At 42.5% G+C, this 27,884-nt stretch overlaps 2 protein-coding genes across 34 annotated transcripts in view; one reads left to right on the plus strand and one right to left on the minus strand.

Annotated features, from left to right (window-relative positions):
• Positions 1-5,993, minus strand: part of PPIP5K2 (diphosphoinositol pentakisphosphate kinase 2) — a 52,128-nt gene extending 46,135 nt beyond the window's left edge. For 5 of the 26 annotated variants that reach the window (XM_081212343.1, XM_081212336.1, XM_081212326.1 and 2 more), the window contains exon 1: positions 4,601-4,817. The gene's annotated coding sequence lies outside the window, so the exon portion shown is untranslated. Of the gene's footprint in view, positions 1-1,325; positions 1,370-4,600; positions 4,827-5,075; positions 5,172-5,861 lie in introns of those variants that run through there. The other 21 variants (XM_081212337.1, XM_081212322.1, XM_081212340.1 and 18 more) reach the window with 17 other exon arrangements.
• A 105-nt stretch (positions 5,994-6,098) lies between these two features.
• Positions 6,099-27,618, plus strand: GIN1 (gypsy retrotransposon integrase 1). Of its 8 annotated transcripts, none has more exons than XM_081212399.1 (9): positions 6,099-6,120; positions 9,550-9,690; positions 10,636-10,829; positions 12,627-12,932; positions 13,213-13,398; positions 13,510-13,680; positions 15,563-15,851; positions 17,810-18,138; positions 25,910-27,618. In XM_081212399.1, the coding sequence occupies exons 2-8, from the start codon at positions 9,552-9,554 to the stop codon at positions 18,091-18,093; spliced, it is 1,569 nt and encodes a 522-aa protein (XP_081068525.1). In that variant the 5' UTR covers positions 6,099-6,120; positions 9,550-9,551; the 3' UTR covers positions 18,094-18,138; positions 25,910-27,618. The 8 variants fall into 8 exon arrangements, with proteins under 8 accessions (XP_081068525.1, XP_081068526.1, XP_081068527.1 ...); XM_081212400.1 differs by having other exon boundaries at positions 25,990-27,616; XM_081212401.1 differs by lacking the exon at positions 25,910-27,618 and adding an exon at positions 23,478-23,745.
• Positions 27,619-27,884: the final 266 nt, after the last annotated feature.

The following is a 27,884-nucleotide window of genomic DNA, read 5'->3' on the forward strand; positions in this document are numbered from 1 at the left end:
GTTTTTTAAAAAATAATATGCCCTTGCTCCATGAGAATGGCATTTCCCTTCTTTCTGTTTGTTGACATGATAGTTAATTCAACTAGTTTTTTTGTTTTGTTTTAAAATTTAAAAACCCTTCACATCTTCAGACAAACAAACAAACAAACAATATATTATTTAGGAGTATTTATACCCAACCTTCTAACCAGGTGGCTTACAGTATATTTAAAACATAATAGAATAGACATTGCTACAATAGTCACCACAGAAAGGCAAAGGTGTATTTAAGTCCCTCTTCTTGTTCTCCAGCTTTCCAAAATAATAATAATAATAATATGTATTTCTGCAGCTGAATCTACTGGCCTAGAACTGCCTGTTTAAGCCTCTAGGTGTTAGGCTGAGCCAGGCCAAGACTTCCACACTGGGTGGTTGCTGTTTATTACTCGCCTAGTCCCAGACATGGTAACAAAAGCAGGTGGTGCTGGGGAGCAAAATTGTTACATGCCTCCCACCCTTCAATTATTTTCTCCTTTAGCTTTGATGAGATCCTAAACATATTTTGAATTGATTAGGTCTGATGAAATTACTATGTTTTATTTATTCTACTCTTGCTCAAACCTAATGAACCCCTTTAATTGGATTAGCAGCATATATTGTATACCACCCTTCGTCCGAAGATCACAGGGCTGTTCACAACATAAAAATACAAAATGAGAATGCAAAAATACATAACAAAACAAAAACAGAAGACAAAGTATGTAATAAAACAAAAATAAACCAATAGCACCCCTTCTACAAACGTATTTGACAGGCCACAGAATGCTAATCAGCCAAAGAATTGCTTAGAGAGAAACATTTTTGCCTGTAGCCTAAAGATATATAATAAAGGTGCCAGGTGAGCCTCCCAGGGGTGAGCATTCCACAAACAGGGGGCCATCGCAGAAAAGGCCTGTTCTTGTGTGGCCACCCTCCAGAGTTCTCAAGGAGGAGATACATGAAAAAGGGATTCAGATGAAGTTTGCAAGGTCTGGGTAGGTTCAGATGGAGAGAGGCGGTCCTTGAGGTATTGCGGTCCTGAGCAGTTTAAGGTCAAAACCAGCACTTTGAATTGGTCCTGGAAACTTAAATTGGCAGCCAGTGCAGTTGGGCCAGGATCAGTGTAATATACTCAAATGGTCTTGCTGTGGTGAGCAACCTAGCCACTGAAATTCTGGCACCAGCTGAAGTTTCTGAACTGTCTTCAGATGCAGGCCTATGTATAACACGTTGCAGTGATCTATATATGTATTATCTATATGGCTTTATTTGTAAAACAAACTTGTATCATTTTAGTTTCACATTACCTTGACACCACAACGAAACTGCAACTGTAGATACATTTGTTCTCCTTTTTGCAGAATTAGTCAATTTAATATAAAAAGAACATAAACATTTAATTACTTCAAGAGCAAATCTAAATGAATGCTATTATAATAAAGAAGAAGCAGAGTAATCCTGCTGGCTTTGTTAATAGCTCAAAAGGCATTGCTAGTAAGTATCGAAACTATTTTCATGGTTTGCACACTTTACAAAAAACTTAAGTCTGAAAGGCAGCCTGCTCAAGGTCATTTGGTTCTGTTTAAAATAGATGTGCTGATGGAAACTACAGCAAGGAAGCTTGCAGGAGGAGCACATGCAATAGTTATCTGAACTCTAGATATGCAGCAGAAATCTTCATGTTTTTTAATATGTTAATCCCATTGTTTTTAAAGATGTTATTTGTACCTGTTTTTATGTAACTAATTCTTTGCTACATGTTTCAATTTTTAAAATAGCTATTTAAGCTGGTTTCACAAGGAGACACACAGTTTTCTTGGAACATAAACACACATTGCATACAATTAAATTATACCCAGAAGGGACTCGTGGAAATTATGGAGCTAAATATGTCACATCCATGAGTTTCAGTGAGTCTGCTCTGAGTAGGGCTAACACTGGACAGACTTTAGAAGAAGACAGATGGCAACAGGGACTTAATCTATTTGAAACTCGGAAGCATGAGAAGTAACTCTGTAACACTATTCCCAAAGACAGTTCTACATAATCCAAGTAGAAACAAGGTTTCACATCTATTGCATTCTTTTTGTCACTGTCATACTTTAATGTTTATCCTTTGCTTCTAGACTAGTCATCATATCTAATATTTCTGCTATCTATGGTTACAATCCTAAATATATTTATGGTACAACCCTAATCATCTCCATTCAGAAGCAAGGTCTATTGAATTCCTTGTGGCTTTCTCCCAGGTAAATGGGTTTAAGTTTCACACCTTTAACTTGCCAGTAAATCCTGAAAAAGACAGGGCTTACTTTTAAGCCAACATAGTAGGGATGAATCTGCAATACCTCCCTTTTATAGCTTGATCCAATGCAGAATTAGGTGTGCTTAAACTCACATCAATTTAAAATAGCTTAGGGTCACCTAACTCTAACTTATCAGGCTGTTCATTTGATCTCCATTTGTTGTGCAAACGGCCTTCCTTCATCATCTCTTAACAACCAGCCTAAATATACCTGAGTCAACGGCTCTCTCAGACTTATTACACTTCAGTGCCATTAATGAGTTCTAGTAAAATTTAATTACTTTAATGCATCAGGCTCAAGTATACCAGGTACCCTCTCCATGTCACTTGATGTCTCTAAAATGTCCTTGCCATAACAGTTAGAAAGCAGCTTATAGTGGACTGCAGAAAAACACATATCAGCAGCGTTGCTTCCCCACCCCCCTTCAGTTGGTAAAGCATGAGACTCTTAATCTCGGAATCGTGAAATTGAGCCCCACATTGGGCAAAAGATTCCTGCACTTGAGGGGGTTTGACTAGGTGATCCTCAGGGTCCCTTCCAACTCTACACTTTTATAATTCTATGTATCATTTTTTTTTCTGGGTACACAGTTAAAGGCACTTTTTTCTAGATGAAAAGGGCTGGTAAAATAAAATAATAATAATAATTTCATTATTGTTACCTCATGCCACTCCGGGTGGCTTCCAGCATATATAAAAACATAATAAAATATCAAACATTAAAAACCTCTAGATACAGGGCTGCCTGTAAAAATGTGCCGCTTACTGTAACAACTTCCTGCTGAGCACTGACACCTTTCCCACCCACACCTGGAAGAATAGCACTGTGTATCAGACACCAATGAATGTGCAGCAAGTTAAGAATTGATTGGATAACATCATCAAGCCAATGGTCTGTATGTGCAACAGACAGACTCCCAAGGCAGCTTGCCCCAGCTATTGTGGCAGCATTAATTTACGTTGCAAATACGTAGTTATGTGCTTGTAGCAGGTGCTGGAGAGACACCCCCCCCCAACCCTAGGGTTGCAACCTGTCCTGTTTAATACAGGATTGCCCTGCATTTCAATGTCAAATGCTATGTCCTGTTTTGACACAGTCTTGTCATGTACTCCAGGTCTCCTCTCTCTCTGCCAAGTTAGGGGTCCTCTCCAAATGCATGTGTTTGAAATGGTGTGCGAAAGGTCATGCATTTAAACTCTGGGTACCCAGATGTACAACTTTGTGTGTTTGTGTGCGTGTGAGTGCCCCTGTGACAAATTCCAGATGGGCCATCCTGTTAGGCTGCAATAGATTGTAAGGCATTGCTTTGAAGTCACTTCAGCACCAGATTAGAAAAAGAAGAAAAGTCCCCCAACTGTCCTGCCCTGTACATATTTTGCCAGGAAAAAAGGAACGCGAAGGTCAGCTGCACTGCGCCTCCACGTGCCGACGCCCCCGCTGCTGCAGAGGCAAGAGAAAGAAGCGCCCGCCAAGGACTGGAGGAGGAGCAGGCGGGAAATGCGGAGCCTGACGACCTTGACTCCCAGAGCCTCGTCGGCGCTAGCTGTAGCATAGCAGCCCAAGGGGGGCAGAGGGAAAAAGCTGCGCGTATATATATACCTGTCTTCTCTTTAACTCAGCCCGTGTTTTAAAAAAATTAACATGGTCCACATATGAATTAAAGACAGGCATATTAAAGAGAAAACATATATAGATACATAGATAGACCATGTTATTTTTTAAAAAACACGGGCTGGATTAAAGAGAAGCCGCGCGAAAATAGGTTCGTCGAGGTGGCCTGAGGCGGAGTTTCTTCTACTTGAGCAATTAAAGCGTAAGAACTGGAGGCGAGAACAAAACGCCTTCTCTTTCTTTCCGCTCCTTTATTTATTATTATTATTATTTACTTGAGGGAGCCCTGCATAGAGAACCGGGACGGGGTGTACGGGGAACGCCAGGGCTCCCTTTCCCTTCCCCTCGCGCCTCCGCGTGGGCAACTCAGGGAAGGCGAAGGCGGCGTGAGGAGAAAAACGGCAGTTGGGCTGGAGGGAAGGGGCGGGGAGGGTAACTAACGCGCGCGCGCACACACAGACAGACAGAGAAACTGCCCCCCGCGTGCCATCCACCCTCAGCAACACGCTCTTTCCATTCTGGGCCCGCCCCCCTTTTTCCATTGGTGCCCTTCGGGGCAGCCTTGGAGACAGACTAGTAGTTTTGGGGCTGTGCGATGTGACGCGGTGCGGCGGGGGGGGGGGTTGTTTGGAATATCCCTCCCGCCGCCATCCCGATGTCCTCACCTGAGCCAGCCGCCGCTGCTTCTGCTGCCTCCGCCTCCTCCGCCGCTGTTATTGCTTTACTTCCTTCCCATTGAGAAAGGAGCAGGGGGCGCTGCAGCCGCGGCCACGCCCCCTCCGCCACCCTTGACCCCCTCAAGCCTCTTCCCCGCCTACGCTTGCTTTGCCTCACAGTACACCTATTGTAGGCTCCGTAGAGAGATAAAGGGTTAGACGGGGAATTTCATTGCCTGGAGAAAGAACTTCCGGGTTTCCTTGGATGCTATTTTCCTTTCCCACCCCCGCTGCGGGGCAAACGTGATACATCCAGGGCTTTCAGCGCAGCTATGATTGGGTAGCACAGCATCGTCTCTCTCCCTCTCTCCCCGCCCACCCCTTCCCTGCAGAAGCAAGAGAGGGAGTTCCCCTCCCCTTTAAACCACGCACCTTAATGCTCGTGAACAAAAGCAACGTGTTGCAAATGACAAATGCAACTTACATTTTTATCCCCGTGTTGCAAGCTGAAGAGGATGTATGTAGTTGGGAGAGAGCTGCTGACGACAGTCCAGCAGAGTCGCCAGGTCTTTGCGCTGCGCTGCCAATTGAGAAAGGAGCTTGGATTATATAGGTCACTATAATCAGTGGCGTAGCGTGGGAGGGGTGCAAGGGGCCGGCCGCACCGGGCACAACATCTGGGGGTTAGGGGGCGCAAATCCACGGGTTAAGGGGCGCAAATCCACGGGTTAGGGGGCGCAAATTACTTGCCTTGCCCCGGGTGCTGACAACCCACACTACGCCACTGACTATAATTACTCCCTACATCGAAGTTAAAAGGCGAGCGTGACTCGCCCGCTAATCCTATAGCATAGACATTTACTTGGAAGTTAGTCGCAGGGTTTCCAACGGGGCTTGCTCCCTTGTAAGGGTGCTCCGTTGTCCATATGACTAACGAGTTTGCAACAACCTGCAACGTTCTCTAGTGTTGGTCTAGCATTGATGAGAGAGGGGTGCTTGAGAGAGGGCACTTCGTAACAACTCTGAAATGCAGCTAAGTGTTAATGTGTCCTTCGAAGTATATATTGTTGCCAACATTTTGTATACCAGGGCTCCTAAGCAGCTCGTTGAAAGCCTGCAGTTGACTTGTTCTCTTGCTCCCTCCCCCCCCCCGTCACTGTCCGTTGTGGAGCTATTCTGAATTTCTACAATAATAATAATAATAATAATAATAATAATAATAATAATAATAATAATAATAATATCAACAACAACTCCATACAAAACACACCTCAGGTTGCAGGAATCTTATTTCTAGTTAAAAGTTCCCACATCGCCGCCAGAACCCGCCCAGCGCTCAGCTCGACGCAGACGGCTCGCTTCTGCGTCTTCATACCAACGCGCTGCTTCTCCACCTCTTTCTCATGAACATAGACATTCCTATTACAGCAATAAAGTTAGGCGGATGTAGTACTCTTCTTTTCCTATCTCTATGATGCCCGCACGCTTATCTCCCTTCCTCTGTCGTCACTTCCGTGAGCGCCACATAGGTCTCCAAGTGATCCGGTGCCTCCTTTTGCGCCGCGAAAGGGAAGAATAATTTGAGAGAAGCTCTAGCCCTTCCGTTGGGCGGGAACAATTTCACTGGGGGGGGGGGGAAGCGAAGCGGTGGCGGCGGTGACGGGGAGGCGTTGGTTCCCAACGAACAGTCGCTTGGTATTACCGGTGAGGCTGTGGGACGTGCTGTGCGCATGCGCTGAGAAGGGAACCCTGGCGAAGGAATAGCAGGAAGAGGCCAGAATGCTTCTTCCTTGACAGTTTCTTTTATCGGCGGACCGGATTTCCTGGTTGCTGCTGGTGGTTGTATTTTTCCCCTTAACGCCCTGACACGCTGTAATTCGGGTAGTGAAAGGGATAGCTGCTCATCTGGGAGGATAGCAGCCGGGATTGTTTCTTCTTCTTCTTCTTCTTCTTTTCTTTTAATAATAATTCGGTTGCATCGTGTTGCAGCCTACCCAGAGCAAACTAGGATAGGAGTTGGAAAATATATGGAAAAATATATTTTGCTTTCACCATTTGAGTTTTTAGGATTTCCCTGCTGTAGCAGGGTGGAAAAATGGACTGTCTAATATAGTTTTTTCCATAGTGCTGATGGACAAACTAAGTTATTTTAACGGGAATTGGAGGCAAAGGTTGGAATTGGAAATATTTTTGATGTTGGAAATATTTTCTTCCCATTGCTGTGCCCCTTTCCCCACATAATCATACTTTAGGATTTTTTGTCTGCCTTATTTATCAGAAAAAGAAAAAACACACCTCCCTTTACCTCTTGGGACTTTCCCTTACCATCCTCTAAAATTACACCTGCAATCCAGGCAATGAATTTCGACTGAGTGGCTGTATCTTGTGCTTTCAGATGATAGCCCTATGGGCCAACCATTTAGTGTGTTTTCTTAAAAACAAAAACAAAAATCCAACACCATATTGCTGTATTTTGATGTGTTCTATCAGTATTGCAAAGCCTCTGGCAGCCAAATTTAGGTGAATTGAAATATTGGGGGGGTGTATGTATAAATCACAGCACACTTGAGCTGAAATTACATGCACGCTTGAGAACATGAGAAACCTTGCTGAATCAGACCAAAGGTGCACATCATCCAGTATTTTGCTTCCCACAGCAGCCAACAACGTGCTTATAGGAAGCCTTCAAGCAGGACATAAGCACAATAATATTTTTCTGCTTTTATTCATCATTGACCAATATTCAGTTTCATGCTGCCTCTGAGCCTACAAATAGTACATAGCCATCACAGATTGTAGCTATTAATAGACAATTCATGGAGAATAAGCCTAATCCCCTTTTAAAGCAGTGTAAATTGGAGGTCATCACCACATCTTGTGGTAGAGAATAGTTTTATCAATGTGTTGCGTGAATATGTACTTTTTATTGAATCTGTCATTCACCTTCATTGATTAATCCCAGGTTCTAATATTAATGAGAGAGGGAGAAAAACATCTGTATATCCACACCATGCATAATTTTTCAGCTTTCCCCCAAACTAGAAAGCTCCAGATGCAACCTTTCTTCATAGGGAAGTTCTTCCAGCCCCTTGATAATTTCTGCTGCCTTTCCTTCTTTCTTTCTTCACCTTTTCCAGCACTACAGTATCCTTTTCTGCACACTTTACATTAGTGTAAAGGCATTACAAAACTGGCAGGTTTTTTTTAACCCCTTTCCTAGTAATTCCTAACATGGAATTCCCTATTTTTTTTACAGCTTGTTTGTGACAATTCTGTCGGCCACATAGCACTTTCTCTCTGCCTTGAAAATTTCAGCTCTGTATTTTTCTGCATTTGTGGGAGGTGGTCTGGCAAGCAGCTGTTGCTCAGTCTGCTCCTGGAAACCCTGGTTTGGGTGTCAGATTTCAGATAAATAGAACCCCCCCCCCCGATAGGTTTAAGATTTCAATAACTTGGTCTTCCTTCATTCCTCTGTTTCTTAGCTCTCTGAATGTCACAGCTTCTACCACTTCCCCCCATTACCAGGCAGCTGCTCTTGGTTCACTGCTTCATCTCTCTCTTTGTCTAACCATGGTTCTCTAAGTCTTCCTCCCATCTTTGCAAAACTCCTCTTATTTTACTTCATCAGTAAAGCACCCTTTTCCTGAAAAAGTTCAATCTTCATCCCCATTTCCCTGTCCCAGCTACTTTAGACACTCCATTACTTAGACCAGGGATGGGGGACCTGTGGCCTTCAAGATCTTGATAAACTTCAGCTCCCATTGTCTCCGACTATTGACTGTGCTTGGACATCTCTACCAGACTGATAGCAGCCTGATCCTAGCAGTATAGAGCCACACCTCAGAGAGAAGTTAATCTTTTCACACTAGTAATTTGTATTTCAGAATACCTTCTATCCAGAACATGGTGAAGTAGGTTTCTGATGTATGTAGCAGTGCGTGTCCAAAGCAAAGGTGATAGTATCTTCCTTCCACTATTAAAAGACAGGATACTAAGTTACAGATATCCACCATCCTGTCTGATTTGTCCCTGAGTTTAAGATACACCAGTTTGCAGCCTTAAGCTGCAATTCCACTCATACAATAAGCCTTTGAATTCAGCTGATTGAACTTTGGAATATATATGCACAGGGTAGTTTGAAAATCTGCCATTTGGGAGGTTAGGTTGAAGGCTGCAGTTACAGTATGTAAAGTGCTGTTGGTTGATTGATTGCTTTGATTATATTTGCTTTCCCATATAAAGCAGCTGTTGCTGAATTTAGTGTTTTCTTTTACTGTCCAATTGAAATAGGCTCAATTTTTGCTCATATAAGTTCTCTCCCATTATTTATTAATAGCGCTGCAGCTGTTCCCTCATTGCTGTCTTTAAAAAACTGTTATACTAAGAGCTAAAACATAAATTAACAAACTGGATTATAAAATGAGATTTAATATGTTACATGTAAAATGTGATGTGTATAGTATGGATATTTCAAATAGTGTGTGAAGTGCTATTACTGTAGAAATAGTACGTGTGAAATAGAAAATAAGGAGAAGCAGAATTAAAATTAACCAATTATCACCTTTCAAATAAATCCCAAAGAAGTTTCAGAAATGGGGCAGGTACAGGAAATTGAGTCTTATTTAAAATCTGCTTCTTAGCCACTGATAGTTGTAGTTTGCATTATATGCATTTACTTCATTTTAGTCATGAACCCCCTCCCTAAGTTATTAATTGTCAGAGGTTCTTTACAATTATTGGAGTAAGATCTGTTCTATTAATATCTATCCTGTTAATTTGTATACAGGAAGTTGAAGGGTTTGCAGGTAGAGAAACCTTAATTAGTGGAGAATGCAACCAAGAACAATAAAATTAACTATTCACTCAACCCCCCTCACTTTCTAGTTGCCTAGAGGCTTTTTAAAAAACCCAAAGATGACCAGGGAAGTGACTTTTTGTATTTGTTTCACTTTAAACAGCAATGGTCCGTAATGGCAAAAATGGTGGACTCCATCTGAAACAGATCTCTTACTACAAACAAAAAGGTGGATATCATCCCACAACATTAGCAAGTGAAAGGAGCGGAATAAGAAGAGCAGCTAAAAAGTTTGTTTTCAGAGGTAAAGATAATATAACGGTCTTGGGAGTTCAGTGTGCTTTGTGCAGTGGCTTTATATCCGTGAAGGCTGAGACCAAACAATAGTGGACTGGGTTGTTGCTTATCAAATGTAAAATGGGATTTGCATCATCATACAAAGAAAGAACATAATGAACATGATTTTCTTCTAAGAAATCTAAATACTGTACACAAGATTATATAAATCTGGAATATTACATATTTATGTATGTTTATGCCATTCTTCATGTATAATTTGAAATTTTGGGTGGCCCGTCTTGTGTTACAAAGAATAAAATCTGGAGGGCCGCAGCCATGTCTTCTGAGGAACGGTTCCCCACCCATGTCTTCTGAGGAACGGAGGGTGTTCCATTTTGGCAGTATCTTGGAAATCTCCAGGGAAATTTGCTTGGTGCCTGCTTTGTTGACACTTCAGCAACAGCCTTTTTATTTCCTTAGCCATTTGAACTTTTTAAGTTACCAAGGACAGTATTTATTTCTGCTGTGTTCCTTTTCAATTTCTGGTGCTGGGTTTGATGCAGTTCCATTTGCCATTGCTTCATCTATTTTGTCTTTATTTTATTAATGGGATAGTACTTTATTCTTCTCTTAAGCTGCCCTGGGAACACAATAGGGTTGAAAGTGGGGGAAATAAATTTAGCAAATAAAATAAATGGTAGCTCGTGTCTGCCTATTCTGAAATACAATTCCCTGTCATGCTAACTTTACATTTGTATTCTTGGCAAACAAAAGCTGGTATTTTCTAAAATTTTACCCATGCAAAATCCCTCAAAAATATTCTTGCTGGCCACATTAACCACCAACATCATTCTTTTAGAATAGAACTGGTGTGCTAAGAAGTAGTTATGAATAAAATTTGAACCAATATACAATCAATATACAATAAATGGTATGAAATTACACAATTTATCTGAATGCTTTCTTTTAGATAACAATCTGTTCTATGTGGGAAAAGACAAGAGGCAAATGCGCCTGGTGATTCTTTCTGATGAAGAGAAAAGGAAAGTGTTAGAAAAGTGCCATGAAAATCATGCAGGAGCACATCATGGCATATCAAGGACACTGACCCTGGTGGAATCTCAATATTATTGGACATCAGTAACCAGCGATGTAAAACAGTGGGTATGGGTCACATTGTGTTTCTCTCTGTGTGTGTGTGTGAATGAACTCTTGATCATTCTTTAAAGTCCTCCTTGGATGATATGGCACTCATGGGATGCGGGTGGCGTTGTGGTTTAAACCACTGAGCCTCTTGGGCTTGTCGATTAGAAGGTCGGTGGTTTGAATCCCCATGACAGGGTGAGCTCCCGTTGCTCTGTCCCAGTTCCTGCCAACCAAGCAGTTCGAAAGCATGCCAGTGCAAGTAGATAAATAGGTAACGCTGTGGCGGGAAGGTAAACTGTGTTTCCGTACGCTCTGGCTTCCATCACGGTGTTTCATTGCACCAGAAGCGGTTTAGTCATGCTGGCCACATGACCCAGAAAGCTGTCTGTGGGCAAACGCTGGCTCCCTTGTCTTGAAAGCAAGATGAGCGCCGCAACCCCATAATTGCCTTTGACTGGACATAACCGTCCAGGGGTCCTTTACCTTTATGGCACTCATAATAGTTAAACTGATTTTTCTCAGTTTGTTCTACTTAAAACTGGTGGTTCAAGATGCAGAGGAAGGCCTGATCCTAAAAGTGCATTAGCAAGAAAAGGTTGGAATGTGTGGTTCTGGGGTATTCTTAATTTATTTTGTGTGGCTTTACTTATTCTAAATCTTCATAAGACAGCAGAATATAAACAGCAATAGAAAGTTCCACCCTTGGACTGTTATCTAATCAACAGATGCTTGTGTTGCATTCTGAGATAATATTGCCAATGCTGTTAAATGTGTATTAATGTAATACCTATTGGCTGCAACACCAAACATTGAAGTAAGTTGGTAGCATGTGGCACCCTGTCATTTGTTTCATACACGAATCGCTTCCCATAAAGAATGTTGAAGTGATTTAATAGTAAGCACATATTTAAAACCAAATCCAAGTCTGAAACATTTGCAGACTGGGATAAAAAATCTCCATTTAGGAAAGCTGCTTGGAAAAGGAAGGCCTTCAGTGGACACCAAAAAGATAATAGGGACTGAGGGAGTGAGTTCTGATGGGTAAGTGCTGCCACTCTAAAGGCCCAATTCCAACATTATACAGAATGGACTTCCTGATGAGAAAGGCTCCGCAGGAGGCTGCATCCTGTAGAGTACAGTGATAAGAGGCAAGACGTTCTTTGGGTATTCTAATCCCATGCTTTATAGGAATCAGGATGCCAGTCCCAGAATCTTGAATTTAGCTGATTGGCAGCCAGTGCAATTCTTTCAGCAGCAGCGTCATCTGATGATGATGCTTTGTACCAGCGAGCAGTTAAACTGTTGAGTTTTGCACTAGCTGCAGGTTCCGGAGCAGCTTCAGGGACAGCCTCACACAGAGCATATTGCAGTGATCATATGTGGAGATTCTCAGTGCATTACGACACTGATCATGCTATACTGGTTCAGAAACTACCGTAGCTGTTTAATCAGCTGAAACAAGTAAAAGTACTAGTAGCCACTGAAGTCTCCTAGGCTTCTAACAACAGATTGATCCAGGAGCACCCCCAGACTACAAAACTGGCAGTGTGAATAGAACAATGCACCAAAATAAATTGCAAGTTGAGTTGCCTGCGTTATTTTTGTATCTGAGTAAATGGGGATCTGTTATGGTATTTGTAGTTATAAGTATCAAAACATGTTTTATGGTAGTTTCAACCCAAGGTATGTAGCATGGTTATTCTGTCTTAAACTTATTGTTAGAATAATAGGAGATACTTGAATAACTTATTACAAAAACATTATTAATGCAAATGGGTGGACTATTAACACCCATTTTCATGACGTTTCTCCCAGGTGTACGCTTGCGAACATTGCCAGGTAGCAAAGAATACAGCTGCTGTAGTGTCTAAATTCCATTCTATTAAGGCAGAAGACCCATGGACTGTAGTTACTCTAGAACTAATGGGACCTTTTGATGCCACCAGCCGGAACAATGTGTATGTCATCCTCCTAACAGATGTCTTCACTAAGTGGGTTGTGGTTTTGCCCCTGCATGACCTTTCAGCAGCTGAAGTGGCTAAAGCAGTTGTCAGCGCATCGTTCTGTTATGGACCACCTCAGAAAATAACTATAGATCAGGAAGAAGAGTTTGTTCATCAGGTAAGAGGAGCGAACTTTGCTCTGGAAAGTGTGCTTGATAACTTCCAGCTGAGGGGAGAAATGAATTTAAGAATTCTGTGTTGAGCTTATTATTTGGTACATGTATGTTAAATGTCTAAATTTGAACTAATTGCAATTTTGTATCTCAAAGAGAAATGAAGCTTAAACATTTCAGTACCTTTACAGTGTAACTGTGCCACTATTTCAAAGCACAGTTTTCAGTTACCAAGTGAAATAAAAACAATGTGGAGGTTTAAAATGATTTGTCTTATTCTTAAAGATCAACAGGGAGCTGTTTGAACACTTTGGGACAAAGGAATTAATAATGCCGTACCCTCAAGCTGATCATGAAAATGAAGCTGTCAAGACAATCAGATCTTTCCTTCTCAAATACTGCACAGAGCATACCAAAGACTGGGATGACCATTTGCAAGCTATTTCATATGCGTTCAACTTGATTGATTCAGTACGTATGGAGAACATTTGTACCTTTTGTGTGAACTGGGGCTGAATGTTCTTTAGTAGCACAGTGTCAAATATAACCATATTTCCTTTTTCTTCCTTTTTTAAAAAATAGGAAACTAGCAACAACACGCCCTATTTCCAAATGTTTAAACGAAATCCCTATATACCTTCAACATTAAGTGTGATTCAAGAAGGGGAGAGTGACTGCATGTTTGTGAGAATCTTATCTGCTATTAGACAAGCAGAGAAAGCAGTACAGGAAAGGACAATTTCAAGTTGCCAGGTAAATCTGCCCCCTCCCTTTCTCAGGAAAAAATATACAATGTTCAATGAATACAGTAATTCAGAGAAAGAAAATGTATGAATAGTTTTAATTCAGCATAATAATAATAATAATAATAATAATAATAATAATAATAATAATAAATTTTATTTATATCCCGCCCTCCCCAGCCGAAGCCGGGCTCAGGGCGGCTAACAACAATCAAATAATCAAACAATCAAATAATCCAACATTCTAAAAACATTTCATTATAAAAATTAATTAAAATCAAATTAATGGCAACCGTTAAGCAAAATTCTGTGCAGGTTGCCAGAGGAGGGAGTCAGGCTGCACCCTGACCAAAAGCCTGGTGGAACAACTCTGTCTTGCAGGCCCTGCGGAAAGATGTCAGGTCCCGCAGGGCCCTAGTCTCTTGTGACAGAGCGTTCCATCAGATTGGAGCCGCAGCCGAGAAAGCCCTGGCTCTAGTTGAGGCCAGCCTAACCTCTCTGAGGCCTGGGACCTTCAGGATGTTTTTATTTGCAGACAGTAGGTTCTTCTGTGGGGTATACCAGGAGAGGCGGTCCCGTAGGTACGAGGGTCCTAGGCCGTATAGGGCTTTAAAGGTTAAAACCAGCACCTTAAACCTGATCCTGTACTCCACCGGGAGCCAGTGCAGCTGGTATAGTACCGGATGAATGTGATCTCACAGCGAAGACCCCATAAGGAGTCTCGCCGCGGCATTCTGCACCCGCTGGAGTTTCTGGGTCAGTCTCAAGGGCAGCCCCACGTAGAGCGAGTTACAATAATCCAGTCTGGAGGTGACTGTCGCGTGGATCACAGTGGCTAGGTCAGGGCAAGAGAGATAAGGGGCCAACTGCTTCGTTTGGTGGGGATGAAAAAATGCCGCCTTTGTTATAGCTGTAATCTGTGCCTCCATAGAGAGGGAGGTATCGAAGATTACACCCAAACTCTTAACGGACGGTGCTGGCACTAATTGCACCCCCGCAAGAGATGGGAGTTGCCCCCTCAATCCCATATCGTCCCGTCCCAGCCAGAGGACCTCTGTCTTCGAAGGATTTAACTTCAACCGGCTCCCACGTAACCATCCATTTAACAAATGTCTTTCATTCCCTATTATTTCCATCTGTTTGAGCTAGAAATAAAGGTTAAAAATACTCCCCTAATTCATGCACAAATGTGTCTGAGTAAGGCTCATTCAAATCTTCAAACTGTACAGATTAAGTTAAGGCTTATTTCTCTATGGTCTACGGCGTGAAGCTGTCTGACATCATCCTGAATTCCCTTCTTATGAAAGACAATTACAGACAGGAACTTATTAGATATAAGAAATAAAGCAAGACCCAGATATCATTTAGAAAAGTAATAAATATCAGCCATACCTTTCATCCCACAGTTTCACAAAACCTACAATTCCATTTGTATAGTCATTAAATGTATAACAACTACCTTTTGATCCACAATCTTTTGATTCAGTATTGCCTGTTCACCTGGGGCCTCCTTGCAAAGGCTTTGTGCAGATCCAATGATACCTAAATTGAGGATTCCTGTCAAATAGTTGGTACAGTGAGCAGAAATCAACCATAGGTTTTGCCGAATTGCCCAACAGGTCAAGTTTATATTCTAATAAGGTAGGCTAATAGAAAACTGCATTGTGAGTTTATATGGATATGTGTATACAGTGGAGCACACAGAAAACCATATTAATATTACTTAGGCCAGGCATGCGGATGATATTTCCACCCATGCTCATTTCCACACATCTTGCAGACTCCTTCTGGCTTGCACAGATCAGATGCACTTGAGAAAACACACACATCTGTCTCTGAATTGTACATCCTTAAAACAAAAGTTCTAACTAATAGGTTCATTTTCTACTTAGAATAGGAAGAAAATGCCTGTGGAACAGCAGAGTGGGAACATGAGCCAAGTCAGGAAGAAACCAAAGCAAGTTAATCAGTTTCTCCTTAAAGTTGGACATGAAGTTCTCAGACAAAAGAAGAACTGGTGGAAAGATGGTCGCTTCCAGTCCGAATGGGTTGGCCCCTGTATTATAGACTATGTTACTGATAATGGCTGTGCAATATTAAGAGATGCCTCTGGCTCAAGGCTGAAAAGGCCCATCAAAATATCTCACCTTAAGCCATATATAAGAGGATCCCAGGAACAAGGTGAAAGTTATGTCTTGTTATACTCAATTATCTATTGTCACGTAGCATTAAACCATAGGTAAAGCAAATAAACTGGTGCACACTGATCAAAAGTCCCTTTCTGTGGCAGGAGCAACAAACCACAAGCCTATTCCAGATTACAAATAGGAGCCAAGGTTTAGGGGAAGGAAACCTTGAGCCCAGACTTGCACGTAATGACAAGCCAGTCATCGTGGGTTGCTGCTCCTGGTACAGAGTGGGGAAGGGAGAAGCTGGGACTTTTGACTAGTGTGCGCTAGCATGCATTAAACCATAGTTAACACATAAGTTTAAACCATAGTTGATGTTGAACTATGCCATTGGCGCTTACTTTTCCCAAATAAGAGCAATAATAAGTGAAGAATCTCAAAAGACCACCACAATTAAAAGCAATTTGATCTTATTATAGTTCCCATTTCTTCTTTTACATATGGAGATTTATGGGGAAGCTTTCTTGCCCTGTAAGACTTGCCTAAGGCTTTCCAGCCCTGCAAAACTTGTTTTTTTGTGTGTGCATTTTCTCCAGCTATACAGAGTTATGTTGGCCTTTTGCCTGTTGAAATACACGCACTATAATAATTATGGACATGATGCTGAGGCTTAAGGAAGCCTTGGAAATGCACCACTGCTAATTACAGTAATTGTGAGAACTGTTCTGGGCATATAGTCCAGATAGTGATATGTCTAAGAAGAGAACTGAAAATCCAAGCAGGATAAGGTGGTAGAAGTACATGTTTCTGCTGCAGTTTATCCATGTGTGTAGTGGGTTACGGAAGGATGGCAGCATTTATTATTAAATTTTGGTGAATATGTTTGTGTGCTGTCTTCTGTAATCATTGAAGGAATTGCTGAAATGCAAAATGAGATGTCAAGAGCACTCCCTGTCTTCTCTCCCCCCCCCATTAACTTAGACTGTTCTGCTTTACCTAGCCAGTGAAAATATTGAATTGTTGAATCCCCTGAATGTTGTTTAAAGCACCTGTACTGAACCCATGTCCCAAAAATATCTTGTTTACTTGTGCAGAGAATGAACGTCTTCATGACGTCAGTCAGCATTCTGGCTTTCTGTCCTAGTTCAGAAGAGATAATTGAAATATTTAATTTCCATCTCCAGTCTATTTGTGACGGGCTCAGCAATTTCATTTCCTTTAAACCGACACTGAGTCACCAAGCATGATATTTAGAAAGGAGCCAACAGCTGCAAGCTGCACAGTCCAAAGATCCAAATTGCAAGACAAAAAATTGACTGGGCTTTTGTTTTGTGTGTGGTGTTTTATTTTTTTGTGGTGGTGCTGGAGGAATTGATACAGAGTAGATTGGTTAACTGCTTCTTGACCACTTTAGCAAGGAAGCTTCTCACTAGAAAATTTATTTAAGGCTTTTACATCAAGATGCCTTAACTGTAAAATCTATATTACCTCCAAATATCCCTATTTACAAATGTGTAAATATCTTGATGTATTGTGACAGAAGAAGAGGAAGGAGAGAATGCTTAAAAAAAATAATCCTTTGGTCTGTCACAATATGGAGGCAAATTTCAGCCCCTTTATTAGTTGGGGCACTCTAAGAAGCACCTGCATATCCATTGTTGTAGTCTATCTCAGCTCTTAAAGAGAACGTCTCAAGAACTGTGCCCCATAAAATGGGGTACAGATATGACATGCTGCTACGTCTGTATTGCTGCTCCTGTCCCTGGATTCAGAAGTGTATGATGCAATGGGCTTGCATTCCACCCCACCCCCCGGCCATTTAATGGCCTTGTCTGCCTAAAAGGTTACCAGATTTTTTTCAGTGAATCCGGGGACACTTTTCAATTTCAATGGATTTTGTATGGGGACTGATTTGTAAATCTGGGGACTGTCCCCAGGAAACGGGGACGTCTGGTAACCTTAGCCTAAATGAAACTTGGCTTCTAATCAAAACATATTTTCCTGTTGCAGATAGCAGCTACATTTGGCAGAGTGCCGTCATGGTTGATCATGATTATGTCGGTTCATCCGAAATGTCCGCAGGACAGAGCTCCAAAGATGTCTTTTCTGGAAAAGATCCACCTGTTCCCACTGCTGATGATGGCCTGTCGGGGAAGGACCGTGTCTTCTCAGAATGTAACAGTAGCGCAGAGACAGAATTGATAGACCCAGACTCCACTGACTCAGTGCCGAAGAATCCAAAACAGTGGTGTGCAGCTTACTGGACTCTTCAGAATAAGACAGAGGCTACTTGATGCAGTAAGACTCCATTGGAATAAGTGGTACGGAGCTTGTCAAAGGTGTGTAAATGCCAAACTTTTTCTTCCTTTGTCCAGAATTGACCACTGGTTCAGCTGCTGCTGAATGTTCTGTTCGTATGTTGTATGAAACCATAGCTTAGCACCATATCCTCAAATAACAGCAAGCCTTGGGCTCGTGTAGTCCCCTTTCCTGCTCTGGTGCAGCTATAGAGGAGGAGACTGGAAACTTTCAGCTGTTTTTCAGCCAACCATAGTTTCTCATTTTATATCAAACTGGTTAAATGTTAACTATGGTTAAGGGAAACAAGTCAGCTTCAAGCAGTCTTCAACATACTGAACCACATAACCTATGTAACTACTTCCCTTTAAAAATCTTCTTTTTCTGGCCATGCCAAAGGAAGAGAAGGGAGAGAGGATTCCCAAAAGGTAGACCAGACACAATTGTCTTTCATCTAGCAGAGCTTTACTGCTCCTGAAGGCAAATGAGCATAATGGTCACAAATCCAATACAGTACATTCAGGTTTGGCACTGTCCACAAGAAGTCCAGTTGCAACAGACTTAACTTAAATTTACAATAACTTATAATAAGACTAAACCTTAACACTATATACAGAACACTACACCAGAAGGAAAAGAGATAGAAAGAGAAAGTGAAACCCAGGCTCCTTTTGGCCTTACTTTTATAGTTAGCATGACCTTGACAGAAAAAGATAAGAGAACCAGTTTAAGTCCAGCTGTACTCAGCTTCTCTGAAGGAATAACCCAAACATCATGAACCTTCTGCTTGTTTCTTTCACACAGAAAAGCTTCTAGAATCCTCTTGAATTAATTAGAATAGGAAAAATCTCTACACATCAGATCAATACTTTCTGTACTAAGAAATGCAAACTGACACACATGACACTAAACTGTTGTTTAGCAATATATATGAACTAGCCTAGTAGGATGGTGCAGTTGCTGCACAGTTTACAGTGGTTCGTGCTGTGTACGCCATTAGTATAAAGAAGCTTTGCTTCAATGTAACTTACTATAGAATTAGCGGGAAGTTATAAGTGGCATCCATTCTGGTCAATTGCTGGCAGCATTGTGTCTTATCAAATAAAATCACAACATCCCGCTGTACACCTTTCATGCAAATACACTAGAACAGACTGTGGCTTAGCCACAGAACACAGGCTTACACGTAGACGGTCCCGGGTTCAAGCTCTAGAACTCCCAACCAAAAATAAGGAGTCTTGGGAAGCTGAAAAAACTTCTGCCTGACCTCTTGGACAACTGCTGACAGAGTTGACAGCACTGCACCATATGTAAGGTAGATGCTTATAGGTCTTCAAGGAGAACATGTTTCTGTAATGAACTTCCATCAACCCAAGTGGTGTGGCTTATGTCCATTGCAGCTGCGACGGAGCTGTCTCTAAGATCACTTCTGGCTTGTTGACAAGACTTGCTGTTTGCCGCCTCAGTCTTGTTCACCGGAGCTACAGAAGGGCTTTGCATGCAACACACAAAGCTGTTGATGAGCTCCTTCCAATATTTTGAGAAGCCTGAAACCAACAAGTCAATCAATTCTTAACTGTTTTGAAGGTTTACCTTGCAAAGCCTTTTATGACTAGGGCCTTAGCGCCTCTCCTAGTATTAACCTATCTGGACCCTTTGTTTTTTATCTGAGGATCTTCTCTGAGTGCCCCTTCTGAGTGTGTCAACAAGGGAGAGGGCCTTTTGGGTTGTGGCTCCCAGCTGCAGAATGTTCTCCATGGTGATGCCCACCTAGCACCTGAACATCCTTTTTGCACCAGGTTAAAATGTATCTCTTCTTCCACACATTTTACAGAGTGTGGGACAAGCTGTTTAATGGCCTATCTGGTGTACATTCTTGCTGCTGGAGTTTTTGTTGTTTTTCTGCTGGATTTTATTTATTTGTTTATAATATATCTTATGAGGTCATTCGCCATGAGATCCCGGGGCGGGTTACAGCAATATAATATAAAGTTATAGAACCATCACAGAAACAATTAAATCTGTTCCAAATGATACAGAGCAGCATACATTGAGTAGAAGAGGGTAGGCTACACAAAACAAAATGCTTAACTGTCATAGACCGGGTTACAGAGGTGCATATTTAGCACATGGTAAAAGCTGTACAATGAATTTACTAGGCACACCTCTGTGGAGACTGCGTGCCACAATTTAGGGGCTGCCACAGAGAAAACCCTCTCCCTTAAGGGTTACTGTAACTGTTTTATTAAAGTGTATTATTATTATTATCATCATTATCATTATCATATGTTGTTTTTTCCGGTAAGCGACTAGTAAGTCAAAAAATAATAATTCATCCTCAAAGTACAACACAAGCCCCTGTGACTTCTGAAAGTTTTCGTCGTCAAAACTTAATTGGAATATGCAAATCTCCACGATCTTCTTTAAATACAGTTTCTTTATTGTAGGACTTCTGTAAGCTCAATCACTAGCTAAATGTTGTTTACTGTCTGACTTGTGCCACCTGGTGGGTTTTTATATAACTTCAGGGGAGGAAATGGAAAACATACATTCATATAATGGCCTAGTTTTCCCTATTCTGGATTGTACCACTTGATACTGTCAGTGGGGGTTCTTTAGTGTTTCTGCAGTAGCTTTGACATGTAAATTCTGACAGGTCTAATTAAGCCCACCAGAAGCAACTTGAAAATTTCGAGGAAGCTAATGAAGTCTTGTTTCTCAGCCAGTAATTTCACCAACTCTAGAGAGATGAGCAGCTTGTGCCAGAACAGCTAACATAACCTTTCTTCAGCTAACATGGTTTCTACTGAAAGCACAATTTACCTTAAAGTAAACTTTGATTATAACAGATATAACAGTATATCGTGAGTTCTGGACAAACTTCTAGCAATCTAGTTTTTTCAGCAAACTGAGCTAATGAGTTGGACTAAAGGCAAGACCTCTTAAACCAAGTGGGGCTCTGCCACAAACTGTTGCAGTCTGCCCTAGATTTGTGCGTTTTGCTCAATTTTGGTAATATAAAAGTCAGAAGTCTCTCTCATGTGGGGAAATGTGTGTATTTTAGCTTGACATTTAAAAGTACACACAGTCAGGACACACACCTGCATTCTGCATTCAGGATTCACCTTGGAGGTGGACTGAAGGGTAATTCAAGCAGGTCGACCATTGTTGCAACCCAAGATGCATGGGGGATGTTTGACCAGGAGTCATAGAAGCGTAGAGTCCAAACAAGTACCAGCCCCACCTCTGACCCCCAATATTAATAGTGCATAACATTGCGATTGAAGCTGATCTCAGTGCTGCCTCCCTCTTTTAGTGTGCAATAGGGGCATAGCAGTAAATTGCTTTCTTCCCCAATGGGAGGGGAAAACAACAGTGGATAAGAGTGCAGGGTTCTGGTAAACGACTTTCTCAGATTCAGTCCAGTCTGCAGTAGGAGTATCATACTTTTGAGCAGCAGTTTGTGGTTGTTGTAATAAAACAGTCAGATAGTGACCCGTGGCCTGCAGTATACAGCATGAACTGCACTGCTGGGCTTCTTTCTCCCAGTCCCTTCTGACTGCAATTTGGGGATAATGATCTGTGCGTATCTCTTTCTCTGTCTTCTTTTGCACAGTTTCACTACATTCACTGGACAGAGGCGGAAAACTGAGCAAAAGGATTACGTAGGGAGAGATACATAGGTAGTCTCACACACCACCTGTTCTTCTTACTGTCCCTGGCTGCTTTTCTTTTCTTCCAGCTAGCTTCTTTTACCTGCTTACTAGCTGTTGAGCAGCCTTTTCCCTCTCACCCTCCTTTTCACCTTTCTGCACCACCATGTCGAGGTGCAGCAAGCAGATCATGACAACAAAGGGTGAGGAAAACACAAGTGTCCCAGATGGAGAGGGAGAGAGAATGAATGGAAAGCAATGGAACCTTTAGCATCCGGGGCACTCCAATTATATTTCCCCCTCCCGCACTGACGATGCCCAGGGTAACCCCTCTTAAGTGGGGTGTGCCGGGGGGGGGGGAGACGTGAGCTGGCAAGGATCTATTTGTTCCTAAGCCAGTCTGGTTATTAGCAAGTTCAGTGCAGGAGCCTGATCTGCCACTGTTTCCTGTAGCAGCCTGGAGTTGATGCAAACTCTGCTACGCCACTAGCATGAGCAGTGGGGCTCTGGTTGCAGCAGTTGCTCAGCTGCCCCCCAAAAGGTGAGGACGGTACCCTAAACCCCCACCCAAGCCCTGAAACAGAGGAGTGGGGAAGAACAGAGGGAGACCCATGCCAAGTTTGCTGGATATTCACTGTATAAGATATAAGCTGCTTTATACTGAAGCAGTCCCTTGATTCATGTGGCCCAGTACATTCTGGCAGCAGTTCTTGGGTGGTTCAGGCAGAAGACTTGACTTGTCACAGGAGGTGCTGGGAAATGGGAAACCCAATCTTCTGCATACAGAGCATACGGTAGTGGTACATATAAAAACCTACTTGGCTACTTTTATTCTTAACCACTAGGTGTCACTCACTCACTTTGGTCGAACAAATCCGGCTGCACAGAGAAAGAGCATGTTTGTGTGTTCATGAAAGCGAATGCGTATATTTCAGTCAATCCTATGCCCCAATCGCCCACAAGAAGGTACCGCAAGGAAGGAGTGTGAGGTGTGAAACACCATATGCCGATGTTTTGGAAAAGAACATAGACGTGAAAGTTTGTTAGCTCTGAGTGGAAGGACATATTGAGGGATTACCGTATTTTTCCGTGTATAAGATGCCCCCATGTATAAGACACCCCTTGTTTTTGGGGACTCCAAATTAAGAAAATAGGGGGAAATTGTCAAGAGTTGTACAGTTGTTAAGCTTTTTGGGGGGAGGATGCCCATAGTTGAGCTTTTCTGGGGGGGGGGGTTGCCGAAAGTCACTCACCCGACTGAACAATGCTTAAAATCGCAAGCGGAGCAAAAGCCGCCAATCACCCGCCCAATTGCCACGGGGGAAGCCAATCGACAACAGCCCTTGCTGCGGCCACCAATCAAATGCCCAATAGCCACAGGCAGTCTCCTGCTCACGGCTGCAACCAATTGCCTCTCCCCACTCTGCACTATCCGTGTATAAGACGACCCCCGATTTTAAACATATTTTTAAAAGAAAAATACTGTATTTTTCCATGTATAAGACTAGGTTTTCCCCCTTAAAATAATGTCAAAAATTGGGGGGCATCTTATACACGGATACATCTCCCCCCCATTTTCTTAAATCAGAGTCCCCCAAAATAGGGGGCATCTTATACATGGGGGCATCTTACAGATGGAAAAATACTCAGCTCGTCTTATACATGGAAAAGTATGGTAAGTTCTACGCCATTCCCAGAGATAATTAACATCTTTTTTTCTGATGAAGTTCTGTACAACCAGGAGAGTGGGCAGCTGTCAAAAGGATCTGCAGTCCAACAGGCAGTGGTGATGGATGTAAAGAGACACTGGAGAAAACCAAGAGAGAAGGGGGGCATCGTTAAGCAAGCTCATGTTCAGAAGCACTAAGTGATTTGCTGCACAAATATGCAAAGCCAAAATATGAACCCTAATATAAATGCTAGGTTTATGTGGTTTTATATATTTGGAGAGATTTCAAAAAATTCTTTGTGCCCGTATTAACTGACCACATAGAAAATGCTTTGCAACAGATTTCTTAACAATGTGAAATGCCATACTTGAATAAAATAAAATAGGTTGGAAGGTTACAAGTCCACTGATCAGCTACTGGAAATTAGTGAACTGGTGGTTGTTCTTTCTGGTTCTCTGGTAGCAATCTATAAAAGATTGCTAATAGTTGGCAGCGCTGATCAACTAGCAAGAATGTCACGAGCAAGGACATTTTTCAGTCTGTGAGCCCATATGGATACAGTTCCTGATTATTAAATGAATGTATACTAGGAAACGGCTGCAAGTTACCCTTATTACAAAGTCTAGTTTGACTTACACCACTATTTTTGCCAGAGTAAGTTCCAAGTTGTCAAGGCACCTGGGTTGATAGAGGTTTGGAGCAGCTGTATCTCCTTGCCCCAGAATGCCCTTTTTGGGGACTTAACACTAGCATAAGTCCCATCAATGGAGCCTGATTGAGGGAGTTGCTGTGCCCCTGGGGGGGTTAATCTGGCATAACCCTGGGTCTGCCACATTCACCTACTCCAAACATACTCAAATCTGGGGACTCTTGGGCTTGGATTTTGCTGTAAGGCTGTAATCCCATATCCACTTTCCTTGGAATACGACTTTTATATACAGAATACAGGCTTACTAATGTTAAGGCTAAAATGAATTTAGGAAATAAAATTTTAGAGCAGTATTCAACTAAGTTTTACTCAGCAGAGTAAAAAGGTAAAGGTAAAGGGACCCCTGACCATTAGGTCCATTCGTGACCGACTCTGGGGTTGCGGCGCTCATCTCGCTTTATTGGCCGAGGGAGCCGGTGTACAGTTTCCGGGTCATGTGGCCAGCATGACTAAGCCGCTTCTGGCGAACCAGAGCAGCGCACGGAAATGCCGTTTACCTTCCCACCGGAGTGGTACCTATTTATCTACTTGCACTTTGACGTGCTTTCAAACTGCTAGGTTGGCAGGAGCAGGGACCGAGCGACGGGAGCTCACCCCGTTGCGGGGATTCGAACCACTGACCTTCTGATCGGCAAGTCCTAGGCTCTGTGGTTTAACCCAGTAGACCTGTTGAAATTAGTGGTCCAAATTTAGTCATTTTCATTAATTTCAATGGGTCTTCTCTGAGTAACACTTAAGTTGAATACCAGCCTCAATAGCAAAATTAAGGAAATGGTTTCTCTAAATCGTTTGTGACACAAAATGTGATCCTGATTGCAAGTTTTAAGAGTTGGAGGGCGGGAGGAGAGGGAGAGATTAGCTTTGCCATCTCGGAAATGACAGTTTTATTACATATTCTATCCAATGCGAGTTAGGCACGCTGAAATAAATGGCTTTTGACACTGAGAAATGAGATGCTGTTTGGAACAGTTGCACTCCCCTGTAATCATTTTAAATTTGGTGCATTAATCAAGTTTCTGAGCTGGATATAATAATACATTTTTGAGTTGCAATACAGAGAGGTACGGTTTTGTGACAGCATGCATTCTACTATTTATTTAAAGCATTTTTTATCCTGCATTTCAGTCATATTTACTTCCCATTTCTTGAAAAAAAGATTACAGCCCATTATGGATCAGCCCAATCCCCAGGATTTGGCAAGCACCTGCACAGACCGAAAGCCCTTCTCATTACAGTGGTGCCTTGCAAGACGAAAATAATTCGTTCTGCGAGTCTTTTCGTCTTGCGATGTTTTTCGTCTTGCGAAGCACGGTCCGTCGCAACTGCGCCTCTTCAAGCGGCTTTAAGAAAAAAGCGCAAGACGTTTTCGTCTTGCGAAGCAAGCCCATAGGGAAATTCGTCTAGTGAAGCAACGCAAAACCGAAAACCCTTTCATTTTTCGTCTTGCGAGGCATTCGTCTTGCGGGGCACCACTGTATCAGGCATAAATCAGGGATGGAGAACCAGAGACCCTTCAGATATTGTTGGACAGCAGCTCCCATCAGCATGGCCACTGGTCAGGGATGATGGGGACTGTGGTCCAACATCTGGAGAGCCACATGTTCCCCAACCCTGGCATAAATCTTCTGACGTAGGGAATTTAGGCTGAGGACCAGGTGGAGGGGGGCACCACTAGAGAAGCTGGCATTGTATTGTACTCACCAGTATAAGTGGGTGAGAAGTTATTTTCTATTTTTTTCCTATTATTTTCTCTTCCCTTCCATCCCTAAAATAACTGTAGCTGTTAAGATGGTTCTTCTAATCTTCTGAAGAAAAAGGGAAAAGGTCTAAAGATTTGCCATGTTCTGAGTTCCTTTCCAGTGCTAACCTTCCAAGAGCAGCAAGAAGGAAATGTGGAAAGCTTTGACAGTCTGTTTATATCACCAAGCTTTCATGCAACAAGATCAACACTGTACAGTGGTACCTCGGGTTACATATGCTTCAGGTTACAGACTCCACTAACCCAGAAATAATACCTCGGGTTAAGAACTTTGCTTCAGGATGAGAACAGAAATCGTGCTCCTGTGGTGCGGCGGCAGCAGGAGGCCCCATTAGCTAAAGTGGTGCTTCAGGTTAAGAACAGTATCAGGTTAAGAACGGACCTCCGGAACGAATTAAGTACTTAACCGGAAGTACCACTGTAATACTGTTGCCTGGGGCCTTTCAGGCCTAGCTGCTTTGCAGCCATGATCTTGGGGTTCAAGAACCAGCGTCAGAAGAGTGACCTAGTCATGGCAGCCGGAAGGAACACCTGTAGACTATGCTGAGGAAATGGAGTAGAGCCACTATTCTGCACTGCTCCGATATACTGCATTGATCTATAACAGGGGTAGGCAACCTAAGACCCAGAGGCCGGATGCAGCCCAATGGCCTTCTCAATCCGGCCTGCGGACGGTCTGGGAATCAGCGTGTCTTTACGTGAGTAGAATGTGTGTTTTTATTTAAAATGCATCTCTGCTAACACATGTGGGGCATGGGAATTCGTTCATCCCCCCCCCCCAAAAAAAATATATAGTCCAGCCCACCACATGGTCTGAGGGACGGTGGACTGGCCCATGGCTGGAAAAGGTTGCTGGCCCCTGATCTATAAATTCTGATGAACTACCATGGTACATTGCTTAATTGGAAAAGCACTACTGAATTGAGATGCCTCCTGGAGAACCAATTTCTACCTAATGATACTTGGTGGTAAGGACAGCTGCTTAGTTAGGATGGCAATTCAATTGGAACACCTTCAGGTAGCTTCCTAGTGCTGAGGTCTCTGGAAATGTCTTGGGTTTCACACTGGGTTTGATCTCCTCAAAAATTACATGGGTTCCTGCTTAATTCTGTACCCTTCTGTTACACATCTCAGGTTACAAATACGCTTTGTTCAGTCTGAATCCTGTAGATAGGGGTAGCAAACATGGTTCTCTCCATCAGCTTCAGCTAGCATGGCCAATGGTCGTCCAGCAATATTTGGAGAGCACCATGTTTGCTACCTCTTACACAGATGCTACACTTTAACAGACACCTATGTCTGGGCCCTATATAACCACATATTCTTGGATTCGGTTCCTATCATGAAACAAGTATCCACTTCCATTCTCACTGCTGTCCACACTCAAGCTCTTCGTCTATTAAAAATAATAGAATGCAGGATTCAATAGACGCATCCGCATTACTGGGGGGGGGGGGATTTAGTAACATGCATGTTTTGATATTTGCTAATTTAACAAGTTCCATTTAGAATAGTTATAGATGCAAAGTTATAGATTTTGCGTTTGAATGCTTGTCTGCTAGAAATGTTACTGAGCCCAATTCAAAGTGTTGGTGCTGACCTTTAAAGCTCCAAATAGCCTCGGCCCAGTATACCTGAAGGAGCTTCTGCACGCCCATCATTCAACCCAGACACTGAGGTCCAGCGCCGAGGGCCTTCTGGCGGTTCCCTCACTGCGAGAAATGAGGTTATAGGGAGCCAGGCAGAGGGCCTTCTCGGTAGTGGCACCCACCCTGTGAAATGCCCTCCCATCAGATGTCAAGGAAATAAACAACTATCTGACTTTTAGAAGACATCTGAAGGCAGCCCTGTTTAGGGAAGTTCTTAATGTTTGATGTTTTATTGCTTTATTATTTTTATTATTCTGTTGTGAGCCGCCCAGAGTGGCTGGGGAAACCGAGCCAGAGGGGCAGGGAATGAATGAATGAATGGCTAAATAATTATTTATAAGTTATGT

This window comes from Podarcis bocagei (genome assembly GCF_964188305.1).
Source record: "Podarcis bocagei genome assembly, chromosome: 11".
Lineage (NCBI taxonomy): Eukaryota > Metazoa > Chordata > Lepidosauria > Squamata > Lacertidae > Podarcis > Podarcis bocagei.

Coding starts and splice junctions, on each gene's coding strand:
- GIN1 (XM_081212399.1), top strand. CDS start 9,552: ATGGTCCGTAATGGCAAAAATGGTGGACTCCATCTGAAACAGATCTCT. Junction 9,691..10,635: donor TAAAAAGTTTGTTTTCAGAG/GTAAAGATAATA, acceptor GCTTTCTTTTAG/ATAACAATCTGTTCTATGTG. Junction 15,852..17,809: donor AAGAGGATCCCAGGAACAAG/GTGAAAGTTATG, acceptor TTCCTGTTGCAG/ATAGCAGCTACATTTGGCAG.